General features: G+C 40.3%; 1 protein-coding gene across 9 annotated transcripts in view; it reads left to right on the plus strand.

Moving 5' to 3' along the window:
* USP18 (ubiquitin specific peptidase 18) overlaps positions 1 to 16,142 on the plus strand; it is a 60,733-nt gene that overhangs the window by 16,270 nt on the left and 28,321 nt on the right. For 7 of the 9 annotated variants that reach the window (XM_082738179.1, XM_082738180.1, XM_082738181.1 and 4 more), the window contains exon 4: positions 6,498 to 6,643. The exons of the other annotated variants lie outside the window; for them this stretch is intronic. In XM_082738179.1, the coding sequence (XP_082594305.1) occupies positions 6,498 to 6,643 (146 nt within the window). The remainder of the gene's footprint in view (positions 1 to 6,497; positions 6,644 to 16,142) is intronic. 9 annotated transcript variants of the gene reach the window in all.

The following is a 16,142-nucleotide window of genomic DNA, read 5'->3' on the forward strand; positions in this document are numbered from 1 at the left end:
TTCTTATTTTATTTTTCCTTTCCTCCCCCCTATGTTCACCTGTTTTGTTTATTTTATTTTTTAAATTTATTTTTATTTTTTATTATTATTGTTTTTTAATTTAAATTACTTATTATTTTTTAAATTTCTTTTCAGTGTTCCAGAATTCATTGTTTGTGCACTACATCCAGTGCTCCATGCAATATGTGCCCTCAACAATACCCACCACCAGGCTCATGCTATCTCCCACCCTTCTCCCCTCCAAAACCCTCAGTTAGTTCCTCAGAGTCCACAGGTCTCTCATGGTTCATCTCCCCCTCCAATTTCCCCCAACTCCCTTCTCTCCATCTTCCCATGTCCTCCGTGTTATTCCTTATGCTGCACAAATAAGTGAAACCATATGATAATTGACTTTCTCTGCTTGACTTATTTCACTCAGCATAATCTCTTCCAGTCCTGTCCATGTTGACACAAAAGTTGGGTATTCATCCTTTCTGATGGAGGCATAATACTCCATAATATAAATGCACCACATCTTTATACACTCGTCTGTTGACAGGCACCTTGGTTCTTTCCACAGTTTGGTGACTATGGCCATTGCTGCTATGAACATTGGGGTACAGATGGCCCTTCTTTTCACTACGTCTGTGTCTTTGGGGTAAATACCCTGTAGTGCAATTGCAGGGTCATAGGGAAGCTCTATTTTTAATTTCTTAAGGAATCTCCACGCTGGTTTCCAAAGTGGCTGCACCAACTTGCATTCCCACCAATAGTGTAAGAGGGTTCCCCTTTGTCCACATCCTCTCCAACACATGTTGTTTACTGTCTTGTTAATTTTGGTCATTCTAACTGGTGTAAGGCAGTATCTCAATGTGGTTTTGATTTGAATCTCCCTGATGGCTAGTGATGATGAACATTTTTTCATGTGTCTTTTAGCCATTATTATAGTTTTTTACATTTTATTTTTTCAGTGTTCCAAGATTCATTGTTTATGGACCACACCCAGTGCTCCATGAAATATCTTCCCTCCTTAAAACCCACCACAAGACTCACTCATCCCGCCACCCACCTCCCTTCCAAAACCCTCAGTTTGTTTCTCAGGGTCCACAGTCTCTTCTGGTTCATCTCCCCCTGCGATTTCCCCCAATTCACTCTTCCTATTCTTCTCCTAATGTTGTCCGTGTTATTCCTTATGTTCCACAAGTAAGTGAAACCATATGATAATTGGTTTCTCTGCCTGACTTATTTCACTCAGCATAATCTCCTCCAGTCCCACCCATGTTGATACAAAAGTTGAATGTTCATTTTTTCTGATGGAGGTGTAATATTCCATTGTATATATGAATCACATCTCATCCATTCATCTGTTGAAGGGCATCTTGGTTCTTTCTACAGTTTGGTGATTGTGGCCATTGCTGCTATGAACATTGGGGTACATATGGCCCTTCTTTTCACTGCATCTGTGTCTTTGGGTAAATACCCGGTAGTGCAATTGCAGGGTCATATGGTAGTTCTATTTTCACTTTCTTAAAAAAATCTCCACACTATTTTCCACAGTGGCTACACCAACTTGCATTCCACCAATACTGTAAGAGGGTTCCCCTTTCTCCACATCTTTGCCAACACTTGTTTCTTGTCTTGTTAATTTTGGCCATTCTAACTGGTCTAAGGTGCTATCTCAATGTGGTTTTGATTTGAGTCTCCCTGATGGCTAATGATGATGAACATTTTTTCATGTGTCTGTTAGCCATTTGTATATATTCTTTAGAGAAGTATCTGTTCATGTCTTCTGCCCATTTTTGATATGTTTATCTGTTTTTAGGGTGTTGAGTTTGAGAATTTCTTTATAGATCTTGGATATCAGCCCTTTGTCTGTAGTGCCATTTGTGAGTATCTTCTCCCATTCCATTGGTTGCCTCTTTGTTTTGTTGACTGTTTCCTTTGCTGTGCAAAAGATTTTTATCTTGTTTAAGTCCCAAAAGTTCATTTTCGCTTTTGTTTCTTTTGCCTTTGGAGACGTGTCTTGAAAGAAGTTGCTGTGTCCGATGTCAAAGAGGTTACTGCCTATGTTCTCCTGTAGGATTTTGATAGAATCCTGCCTCATGTTGAGGTCTTTTATCCATTTCAAGTTCATTACTGTGCACGGTGTAAGAGAATGGTCGATTTTCATTCTTCTATACATAGCTGTCCAATTTTCCCAGCACCATTTATTGTCAAAGATTATTTGATCATAGAGTTGCGGGTCCATATCTAGACTCTCTACTCTATTCCACTGGCCTGTGTATCTGTTTTTGTGCCAGTACCATGCTGTCTTGGTGATCACAGCTTTGTAATAAAGCTTGAAATCAGGCAACGTGATGCCCCTGTTTTGTTTCTTAAATTCCACATATGGGCACTGGTGCTTTTAAAGACTCCCCAGGTGATTTGAAACTACAGCCAGGATTGACAGCCACTGATTTGGTTAAAACAGTGTTGGGACTAGTTCAATATCAGAAATATCAGTGAAGGAATAAATCAACAAGTAGGCCCCTGCATCTCTCCATTGATTTCTCTCAAACAGAACACACACACACACAGTGTATATATGTGTGTATATATATTCATACATGTACATACTTCATCACACATTCTTTTTAAAAAATGTTTATTATTACTTGATTAAATTATTTTTAGTAAGTTTTTTTCTTGCCACTAGATATTTAAAAGTTTTTAATTAATTAATCAATTAGAAAAATGTTATTTATTTATTTATTTGACAGACAGAGATCACAGATAGGCAGAGAGGCAGGCAGAGAGAGAGGAGGAAGAAGGCTCCCTGCTGAGCAGAGAGCCCAATGCAGGGCTTGATCCCAGGACCCCGGGATCATGACCTGAGTGAGCTGAAGGCAGAGGCTTTAACCCACTGAGCCACACAGGTGCCCCTAAGTTTTTAATTTAAATGCCAATTAGTTAACACACCATGTAATATTAGTTTCAGGGGTTCATTATAGTGATTCAACACTTCCCTACATCACTTGGTGCCCACCACAAGTGCCTTCCTTAATCCGCGTCATATATTGCACCCATCCCCCTTCCCACCTCCGTTCTAGTAACCAGCATTTTGTTCTCTGTAGTTAAGAGTCTGCTTCTTAGTTGACCTCTCTTTCTTTTTACCCCATGCTCATTTTTAAAAAATTCCATAAATTAGAGCAATCATATGGCATTTGTCTTTCTCTGACTGACTTATTTTCATTTAGCATATTGTTGCTTCCTCTATCTGTGTTGTTGCAATTGGCAAGAATTCATTCTTTTTTATGGCAAAATAATATTCCATTATATCACACACATATGCACACCTCTTTGGTTAGGCTTATTCCTTGAGACCTTATGGTTATTGGTGCAATTGTAAAGGTGATTGGTTCCTTCATTCCTCTTTCTTCTGCCTCCTTGTTAGTGTATAGAAATGCAACTGATTTTTATGCATTGATTTTTATATCTTGCCACTTTGCTGAGTTCCTGTATTTTGAGTTCCTGTATTTTACAGTGTTTTGGTGGAGTCTTTTGGGTTTTCCACATAGAGTGTCATGTCAGCTGTGAGGTGTGAGTGTTTGACTGTTTTTTCCTATTTGGGTGCCTTTTATTTCTTTTTGTTGCCTGATTGCTGAGGCTAGGACTTCTGGTACTATGTTGAACAGCAGTGGTGAGAGTGTTCTGTCTCTGTCCTGTTCATGACCTTAGGGAAAAGCTCTCAGGTTTTCTCCATTGAGGTTGATATTTTATTATGATACACTGTCTTTCTTCATCTCTTATTACAGTCTTTGGTTTAAAATAGTTTGTCTGATATAAGGATGGCTACTCCAGCTTTGTTTGGGTGTCCATCGGCATGATAGATTTTTCTCCACTCCTTCACTTTCTTTCTTTTTTTTTTTTTTTAAAGATTTTATTTATTTATTTGACAGAGACCACAAGTAAGGCAGAGAGAGAGGAGGAAGCAGGCTCCCTGCTGAGCTGAGAGCCCGATGTGGGACTCGATCTAAGGATCCTGGGATCATGACCTGAGCCGAAGGCAGAGGCTTTAACCCACTGAGCCACCCAGGCGCCCCTCCACTCCTTCACTTTCAATCTAGAGGTGTTTTGGGGCCTAAAGTGAGTGTCTTGTAAGCAGCTTATTGATGGGTCTCGTGTTTTTATCCTTCCTGATACCCTGTATTTTGATTGGAGCATTTAGTCCATTTATATTCTGAGTAATTATTGAAAGATATGAAGATATGAAGTGAGTGCCATTGTATTACCTGTATAGTTGCTGTTCGTGTAGATTGTCTCTGTTCCTTTCCGGTTTTTGTTACTTTTGGGCTCTCTGTTCATTGAAGGGATACCCTTTGATAATTCTTGTAGGGCTGGTTTAATGTTCACATATTCTTTTAGCTTTTGTTTGTCCTAGAAACTCTTTCAGCAATTTTATTCTTAAATAAATTTTCTGTCCCCTGTTCTCCCTCTTCTTCTGGGACTCCTATAAAACAAATGTTATTACACTTAATAACTCAGTTCCTGAGTTCTGTAAATCTATGCTCATGTTACATAATTCTTTTTTTTTTCTTCTGTTCAGCTTCATTGCTTTCCATTACTTTGTTTTCTAAGTCATTAAATCATTCCTCTGGTTCTTCCAGTCTGCTATTCATTGCGTCAGGCAGGTTTCTAATTTCATTTATTGCACTCTTCATCTTTGTTTTTTTCTTTAACTCTTTTATCTCTGTGATAAGGGTCTCACTGATGTCTTTCATTCTTTTCTCAAGCCCAGTGAGTATCCTTATGATCATTGCTTTAAATTTTCCCTCAGGCATGTTACTTGTATCTGTTTCATTCAGATCTCTAGCTATGGCCTTACCTTATTCTTTCATTTGGGATAAATTCCTGTGTCTTCCTGTTGTGTCTAAGTCTCTGCCTGCTTCTCTGTGTTAGAAAAGTCAGTTTTGTCTCCTCTTCCTGAAAGTAATGACCTAATAAAGAGAGGTCCTATAATGTCCAGGGCCTGCTGCTTCAGGGAGTGTCTCCTGTGTATGCTGTATATGCTCTGTTGTTGTTTTGGTTGCCTTATCCTTTAGGTCAGTCATTTAAAGAAGCTCTCCTTGCCTGCTGTGATCAGTGTTTTATCTCTGGCCTGAATTTTAACTAGGTGGTGAGTTTTAACTAGGTGTGCCCTGGTTTGCTTGTGAAATGAGACCTGTCACCACCTCCTCCACAACTGAGGTCCTGCAGGACTTTCTGGTTGGGAAGTGTGCTATGCACAGGGGTTTGTGCTGGTCTTCTGGAGGAGGGACTCACCACTCTGGGACTTAGGGAAACATGACTGAGAAGGGTTGTTTTACTGGAGCTCAGAAGTATGGGTCTTGGTGTAGGTAAGTTAGGCAGCCAGTGTTGGTACACCTGCTTCCCACAGGTGGCTCTGTGTTCATGCTGAAGGGTGGGGGAGGGAAATGGTGCCACCTGTCTCTTTTATTCCTGAATGATGTCCCTGTACATGCTTCCTCTCAGGGATGTGCTCTGAGAGGAGCAAATAATCTCCCCACTGTGTGCCCCAGGCATGCTTTAAATCCCTGTTTCCATGCTGTCTGCCCCTCAGGTTGTTTCCTGCCTTCTCTCCATGACCTCTAGTGACCTCTAGGCTCTATCCCAGTCAAACCCTCTGATCTTGGCTCTGGCCCTCTGATCTCTGGCTGTGGTTCCAGATGCTGATTGCAAGAACTCATGAAATTTTACCCCTATCATTTTCTAAACCAATGGCTTTGGGGAAATGTTCTCCTTGTGTGTTCTCCTGTGTACTCCTTTTTCTCCCCTATCTCCATGACCATGATTCCCTTCCCTCTGCAGCACCTGCAGTCTTTTTCTCCCCTAAACAACATCTCTGCATTTTCTACATTCTTTGATATGGCCTCTTCTTTCCCTTTAGTTGTGGAGTTTGTTCTGTCTTCAGGTCTACTTGATAGTTATCTAGTTGTGTTCCCAGGACTAGTTGTGCTCCTCCTTCTATTGGCTTGGGCAGTGAGAGATACCTATAATTAAATAGGTTATTTAAAAAAAAAAAACCCTGACATTCCTTCATGTCCTTTTGCCAGGACCTAAATTGGTATTTGCCTTTTCACTTTGGAGTACTTCAGCCTGGACATTTTGCTGTATTGCCACCTTGATGTGGACCCAGGACTCTCTTCATCTGCCCTTCATTTAAGTGCGATTATTGGGCAGAGTGGGGAGAGGGGTAAGGCAAGAGTTGTCTTATCCCCGCCTTGAAAAGATACTCTCCATAGCCAGTTAGCTAATTTGGTGCTTCTTAACCTTGTATACATTTATATCATCTGGGAAACAAAAATTCTGATAACTGGGCCCCACCATCAGAAATTCTAACTAAAAAAAATTCTGATTTTATTAGTCTCCCAAGTGGCCTGGGCATAGAGAGTTTTGGAAGTTCCCCCAAGTGATTCCAGTATGCATCTAGCACTGGGAACTGTGGGATAAGGAGGTTCATGGATGTTCTTATTTGGCAGGATAACAGTACCAAGGGGAACAGAAGAGCAGAGGAGAAGTGTCCCCTTCCAGTTGCTTTTACTACTGGAGAAGATGCAGGACAGCCGGCAGAAAGCAGTGCAACCTATGGAGCTTGCCTACTGTCTCCAGAAGTACAACGTTCCAAGTAAGATAGCCTTCTAAGCTCTGAAAGAGAGGGAGGGGGAAGAAGTTAGGAAGGGGAAGGAGGGGGAGTGCCTCAATGAATGAGTCAGCTGCTGTTACCTCCTCTTCTTTGTTTTGGAAGCATTTGTGAAGGGATAGGTTCTTTAGGTGTTTGATAGAATTAAGCCAATTCTGGACCTACAATTTTCTTTGTAAGAAGTTTCAAAATGACTGATTCAGTCATTTTCCTTTTTACAGTTAGGGTCCTTTCTTTGGGTTAAACTGAGCTCCCTTTAGCAATTTCTTGTAAAGCAAGTGTAGTGATGAACTCCCTCAGCATTTGTTTGGGAAGGTCTTTATCTCTCTCTCATTTCTAAAGTTAAGTTTTCTTGACTGGCAGTGTTTTCCTTTTATCACTTTGAATATGTCATTCCATTGTCTCTTGACATGTAAGGTTTGTGCTAAAAATTCCAATGATAGCCTTATGGGAGCTTCCCTTATAAGTGATAAGGTCCCTTTCTCATAATGATTTTAATCCTTGTCATTGATTTTTTTTATTAAGTTCAATTAGCCAACATATAGTAAGTACATCATTAATTTTTGATGTATATTCAATGATTCATTAGTTGCTTGTCACTGATTTTTAAAAGTTTTGCTATTGATGTGTCTTGGAGAATATCTGTTTGAGTTGAATGTGTCTGGGGACCTAAGAGCTTCATGAACTTTGATGTCTAAATCTCTCCCTAGATTTGGGAAGTCTCAGCCACTATTTCTTTATTTTTTAAAATTTTATTTACATTCAATTAATTAACATATAGTGTATTATTAGTTTCAAAAGCAGACTCATCAGTTGTGTATAACATCCAATGCTCATTATATTGGACATTTCCACCCCTTCTCTTCCAACAACCCTCAGGTGTTTCCTCTAGTTAAGACTCTTTTATGGTTTATCTCCCTTTCTGACTTAATCTTGTTATATTTTCCCCTCCCTCCCTCTATACTCCTCCATTTTATTTCTTTTTTGTTGTTGTTGTTCTTAGGTGTTTTATGATTTTGTCACTTAAAAAAATTTTTTTTTTACTTTTTTTAAATTTTTATTTTCAGCATAACAGTATTCCTTGTTTTTGTACCACACCCAGGGCTCCATTCAATCCGTGCCCTCTCTAATACCCACCACCTGGTTCCCCCAGCCTCCCACCCCCCGCCGCTTCAAACTCCTCAGATTGTTTTTCAGAGTCCATAGTCTCTCATGGTTCACCTCCCCTTCCAATTTTTAAAAAATTTTATTTTCTTTTTTCTGTGTTCCAAGATTCATTGTTTACACCCCACACCCAGTGCTCCATGCAATATGTGCCCTTCTTTAATACCCACCACCCGGATCACCCATCCCCCAACCCCCTCCCTTCCCAAACCCTCAGTTTGTTTCTCAGCATCCACAGTACTCTTATGGTTCGTCTCCCCCTTCCATTTCTCCCAGTTCACTTTTCCTTTCCTTCTCCTCCATGTTATTTTCTGTGCTCACAAGTAAGTGAAACCATATGATAATTGACTTTCTCTGCTTGACTTATTTCACTCAGCATAATCTCTTCCAGTCCCGTCCATGTTGATACAAAAGTTGGGTATTCATCCTTTCTGATGGAGGTGTAATATTCCTTTGTATATATGGACCATATCTTCTTTATCCACTCATCTGTTGAAGGGCATCTTGGTTTTTTCCACAGTTTGGTGACTGGCCATTGCTGCTGTGATCACTGGCGTACAGATGGCCCTTCTTTTTTTTTTTTTTTTTTTTAAGATTTTATTTATTTATTTGACAGAGAGAAATCACAAGTAGACAGAGAGGCAGGCAGAGAGAGGAAGGGAAGCAGGCTCCCTGCTGAGTAGAGAGCCCGATGTGGGACTCGATCCCAGGACCCTGAGATCATGACCTGAGCCGAAGGCAGCGGCTTAACCCACTGAGCCACCCAGGCGCCCCCAGATGGCCCTTCTTTTGACTACATCTGTGTCTTTGGGGTAAATACCCAGTAGTGTAATTATAGGGTCATATGGTAGCTCTATATTTAATTTCTTAAGGAATCTCCACACTGTTTTCCAAAGTGGTTGCACCAACTTGCATTCCCACCAATAGTGTAAGGGGGTTTCCCTTTCTCCACATCCTCTCCAGCTCTTGTTGTTTCTTGTCTTGTTAATTTCAGCTATTCTAACTGGTATAAGGTGGTATCTCAGTGTGGTTTTGATTTGAATTTCCCTGATGACTAATGGTGTTGAACATTTTTTTCATGAAGGAAAACTTCCAGACTCTTTCTATGAAGCCAGCGTTACCCAATCCCCACCCAGGCAAAGAACCCATTGAAAAGGAGAATCTCACACCAATATCCCTGATGAATATGTTTTAGTTCTTCTTTGCAAATTTGAATTTTTTTATTTCTTTCTGTTGTCTGAAAAATGAGGCTAGAACTTCTAGTACTATGTTGGTGTTTTAAATTTTGGCCATTCTGATAGGTTTGTAGATGTATCTCACTATTTTAATTTGCAATTTCTCTTTTTAATTATTTTTTCATTTAAATTAAATTAGCCAAGTATAGTACATCATTTGGTTTGATATAATATTCAATGATTCATTAATTCATTGTAACACCCAGTGCTCATTGTATCACCTGCCCTCTTTAATTCTCTTTCACATATGCCATGCACTACTTCATGTGCTTATTTGCCATTTGTATATCATCTTTCATGAGATGTCTATTCATGTTTCTTATCCATTTTTTATTCAGGTTTTTTTTTTTGGTCTTATTGTTGAGTTTGAAGAATTGTGTATTTTGGGTAACAGTCCTTTGTAAGATACGCCTTTTGGACATATTTTCTCTCAGTCTGTGGCTTGTTGTCTCATGCTCTTGATAGTATCTTTTACAGAGCAGAAATGTTTATTTTTAATGAGATCAGTATACCACTTCTCCCTTTTGTTGCTTGTACATTGGAGTTGCATTAAAAAGTAATCACCAAACACAAGTTCTTCTAGATTTTCTCCTGTATTATATTTAGGACCTCTATAGTTTTGCATTTTACATTTAAGTTTATTACACATTTTGAATTTGTTTTCTTAAGGGATTTAAGTTCTGTGTATAGATTTATTTGTTTGCGTGTGGATATTCTGGGTCTTTGCCTCTCCAAATAGACTTTAGAATCATTTTGTCAATATCCACAGAATAAATTGCTGGGATCTTGACTGAAATTACAATGAGTCTATAGATCAAGATGTAAGAATTGGGGGTCGCCTGGGTGGCTCAGTGGATTAAGCCACTGCCTTCGGCTCAGGTCCTGAGATCGAGTCCTGCATCGGGCTGTCTGCTCAGCAGGGAGCCTGCTTCCCTCTCTCTCTCTCTGCCTGCCTCTCTGCCTACTTGTGATCTCTCTCTGTCAAATAAATAAATAAAATCTTAAAAAAAAGATGTAAGAATTGGCACCTTGACAATATTGAATCCTTCTTTCCATGAACATGGGATATCTCTCCATTTATGTAATTCTTTTGATTTCTGTCATCAGAGTTTATAGTTTTTCTCATATAGATCTTGTATATATTTGGTTAGATTTGTATCTAGGCATTTCATTTTCATGGTTTCTAACATAAACAATATTATGTTTTTAATTTAAAATTCCCCTTAATAAAAAACTAATGATGTTCTCTATGTTGGCTAGTTGAACACAATAATAAAAAAAGGAAAAAATCCCCAGTTCATTGCTGATATATATTTACCTGTATCTTTACCTTTATATATTTAACTTGTATCCAAGTTAGTTCCAGTTGTATCCAACTCCTAGTTCCAGGAGTTTTTTGTTGATTCTTCTGAATTTTCTACATAGATGATCATGTCACCTGCAAATAAGGACATTCTTAATTTTTCTTTCCAATCAGTATACCTTTTATTTCCTCTCATTGTCTTACTGCATTAGCTAGGACTCCCAATTCCACTGAAAGGAGTGGTGATAAGGGACACTATTATCTTTTTCTGGATCTTCGCAGAAAAATTTATCACCATTAAGTGTGATGTTGGCTGTAGGTTTTTTTTTTTTTTTAAAGATTTTATTTATTTTTATTTGACAGACAGAGATTACAAGTAGGCAGAGAGGCAGGCAGAGAGAGAGAGAGAGAGAGAGAGAGAGAGGAGGAAGCAGGCTCCCTGCTAAGCAGAGAACCCAATGTTGGGCTTGATCCCAGGACCCTGAGATCATGACCTGAGCCGAAGGCAGCGGCTTAACCCACTGAGCCACCCAGGCACCCATGGCTGTAGGTTTTTTTTTTTTTTTTTAATTTATTTATTTATTTTCAGAAAAAACAGTATTCATTATTTTTTCACCACACCCAGTGCTCCATGCAATCTGTGCCCTCTATAATACCCACCACCTGGTACCCCAACCTCCCACCCCCCCGCCACTTCAAACCCCTCAGAATGTTTTTCAGAATCCATAGTCTCTCATGATTCACCTCCCCTTCCAATTTACGACAACTCCCTTCTCCTCTCTAACACCCCTGGTCCTCCATGATATTTGGTATGCACCACAAATAAGTGAAACCATATGATAATTGACTCTCTCTGCTTGACTTATTTCACTCAGCATAATCTCTTCCAGTCCTGTCCATGTTGCTACAAAATTTGGGTATTCGTCCTTTCTGATGGAGGCATAATACTCCATAGTGTATATGCACCACATCTTCCTTATCCATTCGTCCATTGAAGGGCATCTTGGTTCTTTCCATAGTTTGGTGACCGTGGCCATTGCTGCTATAAACACTGGGGTACAGATGGCCCTTCTTTTCACTACATCTGTATCTTTGGGGTAAATACCCAGGAGTGCAATGGCAGGGTTATAGGGAAGTTCTATTTTTAATTTCTTGAGAAATCTCCACACTGTTCTCCAAAGAGGCTGCACCAACTTGCATTCCCACCAACAGTGGAAGAGGGTCCCTGGGACCATTCTGAGGCTCCTTCTGCATTTTCTATCCTCGGGCTCTGGTGGTCTGAGCTCCCCTTCCCTCATACTCAACTGCATGCTAACAACCTGCTTTATGCATGTTTCAGAATTAAGCTCTTTCACGCATGCTTGTCTCAGACTATACAGCTTTATACATTTTTTGCCCCTTTACTCTGAGGTGCAGGAAGTGGATGGATTCATCACGCTTCCTTTCCTTTCCTTCCCTTCCCTTCCTCCCGGTCTTTCTTTCAACAAATCACTTTCCCACGTCCCGGGTGCTGAGGGCACTTAGGAAAATGAGACATGGCCCCTACTCTTGAGAAACTCGCTCTGTGCACCCCTGTGGGGAAATAAGGGGATTTTCCCATTGCCGTGAAATACACAGCCCTCTGCCTACAGGTAAGTTAGTCCAGCTGGCTGTAGGACAAGCAAAGCTTGAGCACTGCATGCATTCCCCCAGATCCCTTACCTACAGAGAAAAAAAGAAGAAAAAAATGACAGATAGGCCCCTCACCCACACTTTGAGTGGGGAGTTGCAGATCTTTCTGGCCCACTCCCCGCAGGCTGAGGCAGGTTGCCCCACAGGTGGGCACTTCCTCCTCTGTCATTCTCCCTACCCATCCCCCAGATGTGGCAGCCAGCAAGGTCCTTTGTCCCTCACTGCCTCAACTCTCTGCTCACTCTCTCAGGGAGCGGCACACTGTCATTTCTGGATGCTGAGAAGCCAAAGTCTCGGCCATTAGTTTACTCTTTCCACCTCTGCCCTGGGCTGGGATTTTCTCTTGCAAACCTGGGGTTAGAACTCCCAGAACCCCAGGGTTGTGTGGCAGACACAGGAATACATACCTTCTTTCCCTCCAAGGTGCAGGAATGCTTTGCTTTAACCATACCCTAGATAATGCACGTCCTCGCCCTTCTCTGCCTTAACCAGATTCCCCATCAGGCTGGTACTCCTCCCACTCCCTGGCTGGACTGGACACAGATCCTGCCTAAGAACCCAGAATGGAGGACGCTTTTCTCAACTCACCAACAGTCTGGGTTGCTGGTTTGCAAGCCCTCTTTGATTCCTGCGCCTCGTTGTGTTTTTTTTTTTTAATTTTTTATTTTTTATAAACATATATTTTTATCCCCAGGGGTACAGGTCTGTGAATCGCCAGGTTTACACACTTCACAGCACTCACCAAAGCACATACCCTCCCCAATGTCCATAATTCCACCCCCTTCTCCCAAACCCCCTCCCCCCAGCAGCCCTCAGTTTGTTTTGTGAGATTAAGAGTCACTTATGGTTTGTCTCCCTCCCAATCCCATCTTGTTTCATTTATTCTTCTCCTACCCACTTAAGCCCCCATGTTGCATCACCACTTCCTCATATCAGGGAGATCATATGATAGTTGTCTTTCTCTGCTTGACTTATTTCGCTAAGCATGATACGCTCTAGTTCCATCCATGTTGTCGCAAATGGCAAGATTTCATTTCTTTTGATAGCTGCGTAGTATTCCATTGTGTATATATACCACATCTTCTTGATCCATTCATCTGTTGATGGACATCTAGGTTCTTTCCATAGTTTGGATACTGTGGACATTGCTGCTATAAACATTCGGGTGCACGTGCCCCTTTGGATCACTACATTTGTATCTTTAGGGTAAATACCCAATAGTGCAATTGCTGGGTCATAGGGCAGTTCTATTTTCAACATTTTGAGGAACCTCCATGCTGTTTTCCAGAGTGGCTGCACCAGCTTGCATTCCCACCAACAGTGGAGGAGGGTTCCCCTTTCTCCGCATCCTCGCCAGCACCTGTCATTTCCTGACTTGTTTATTTTAGCCATTCTGACTGGTGTGAGGTGATATCTCATTGTGGTTTTGATTTGTATTTCCCTGATGCCGAGTGATATGGAGCACTTTTTCATGTGTCTGTTGGCCATCTGGATGTCTTCTTTGCAGAAATGTCTGTTCATGTCCTCTGCCCATTTCTTGATTGGATTATTTGTTCTTTGGGTGTTGAGTTTGCTAAGTTCTTTATAGATTCTGGACACTAGTCCTTTATCTGATATGTCGTTTGCAAATATCTTCTCCCATTCTGTCAGTTGTCTTTTGATTTTGTTAACTGTTTCCTTTGCTGTGCAAAAGCTTTTGATCTTGATGAAATCCCAATAGTTCATTTTTTCCCTTGCTTCCCTTGCCTTTGGCGTTGTTCCTAGGAAGATGTTGCTGCGACTGAGGTCGAAGAGGTTGCTGCCTGTGTTCTCCTCAAGGATTTTGATGGATTCCTTTTGTACATTGAGGTCCTTCATCCATTTTGAGTCTATTTTTATGTGTGGTGTAAGGAAATGGTCCAATTTCATTTTTCTGCATGTGGCTGTCCAATTTTCCCAGCACCATTTATTGAAGAGGCTGTCTTTTTTCCATTGGACATTCTTTCCTGCTTTGTCGAAGATTAGTTGACTGTAGAGTTGAGGGTCTATTTCTGGGCTCTCTATTCTGTTCCATTGATCTATGTGTCTGTTTTTGTGCCAGTACCATGCTGTCTTGATGATGACAGCTTTGTAATAGAGCTTGAAGTCCGGAATTGTGATGCCACCAACGTTGGCTTTTTTTTTTCAATATCCCTTTGGCTATTCGAGGTCTTTTCTGGTTCCATATAAATTTTAGCATTATTTGTTCCATATCTTTGAAAAAGATGGATGGTACTTTGATAGGAATTGCATTAAATGTGTAGATTGCTTTAGGTAGCATAGACATTTTCACAATATTTATTCTTCCAATCCAGGAGCATGGAACATTTTTCCATTTCTTTGTGTCTTCCTCAATTTCTTTCATGAGTACTTTATAGTTTTCTGAGTATAGATTCTGTGTCTCTTTGGTTAGGTTTATTCCTAGGTATCTTATGGTTTTGGATGCAATTGTAAATGGGATTGACTCCTTAATATCTCTTTCTTCTGTCTTGCTGTTGGTGTAGAGAAATGCAACTGATTTCTGTGCATTGATTTTATATCCTGACACTTTACTGAATCCCTGTATAAGTTCTAGCAGTTTTGGAGTGGAGTCTTTTGGGTTTTCCACATATAGTATCATATCATCTGCGAAGAGTGATAATTTGACTTCTTCTTTGCCGATTTGGATGCCTTTAATTTCCTTTTGTTGTCTGATTGCTGAGGCTAGGACCTCTAGTACTATGTTGAATAGCAGTGGTGATAATGGACATCCCTGCCGTGTTCCTGACCTTAGCGGAAAAGCTTTCAGTTTTTCTCCATTGAGAATGGTATTTGCGGTGGGTTTTTCATAGATGGCTTTGATGATATTGAGGTATGTGCCCTCTGTCCCTACACTTTGAAGAGTTTTGATCAGGAAGGGATGCTGTACTTTGTCAAATGCTTTTTCAGCATCTATTGAGAGTATCATATGGTTCTTTTCCTTTCTTTTATTGATGTGTTGTATCACATTGACTGATTTGCGGATGTTGAACCAACCTTGCAGTCCTGGAATAAATCCCACTTGGTTGTGGTGAATAATCCTTTTAATGTACTGTTGAATCCTATTGGCTAGTATTTTGGTGAGAATTTTCGCATCTGTGTTCATCAAGGATATTGGTCTATAGCTCTCTTTTTTGATGGGATCCTTGTCTGGTTTTGGGTCAAGGTGATGCTGGCCTCATAAAATGAGTTTGGAAGTTTTCCTTCCATTTCTATTTTTTGGAACAGTTTCAGGAGAATAGGAATTAGTTCTTCTTTAAATTTTTGGTAGAATTCCCCCGGGAAGCCGTCTGGCCCTGGGCTTTTGTTTGTTTGGAGATTTTTAATGACTGTTTCAATCTCCTTACTGGTTATGGGTCTGTTCAGGCTTTCTACTTCTTCCTGGTTCAGTTGTGGTAGTTTATATATTTCTAGGAATGCATCCATTTCTTCCAGATTGTCAAATTTGTTGGCGTAGAGTTGCTCATAGTATGTTGTTATAATAGTTTGTATTTCTTTGGTGTTAGTTGTGATCTCTCCTCTTTCATTCATGATTTTATTTATTTGGGTCCTTTCTCTTTTCTTTTTGATAAGTCAGGCCAGGGGTTTATCAATTTTATTAATTCTTTCAAAGAACCAGCTCCCCGTTTCGTTGATTTGCTCTCTTGTCTTTTTGGTTTCTATTTCATTGATTTCTGCTCTGATCTTTATGATTTCTCTTCTCCTGCTTGGCTTAGGGTTTCTTTCTTGTTCTTTCTCCAGCTCCTTTAGGTGTAGGGTTAGGTTGTGTACCTGAGACCTTTCTTGTTTCTTGAGAAAGGCTTGTACCGCTATATATTTTCCTCTCAGGACTGCCTTTGTTGTGTCCCACAGATTTTGAACCGTTGTATTTTCATTGTCATTTGTTTCCATGATTTTTTTCAATTCTTCTTTAATTTCCTGGTTGACCCATTCATTCTTTAGAAGGATGCTGTTTAGTCTCCATGTATTTGGGTTCATTTCAAACTTCCTTTTGTGGTTGAGTTCTAGCTTTAGAGCATTGTGGTCTGAAAATATGCAGGGAATGATCCCAATCTTTTGATAGCAATGGAGTCCT

Source organism: Mustela nivalis (genome assembly GCF_964662115.1).
Source record: "Mustela nivalis genome assembly, chromosome: 7".
Classification (NCBI taxonomy): Eukaryota; Metazoa; Chordata; class Mammalia; order Carnivora; family Mustelidae; genus Mustela; species Mustela nivalis.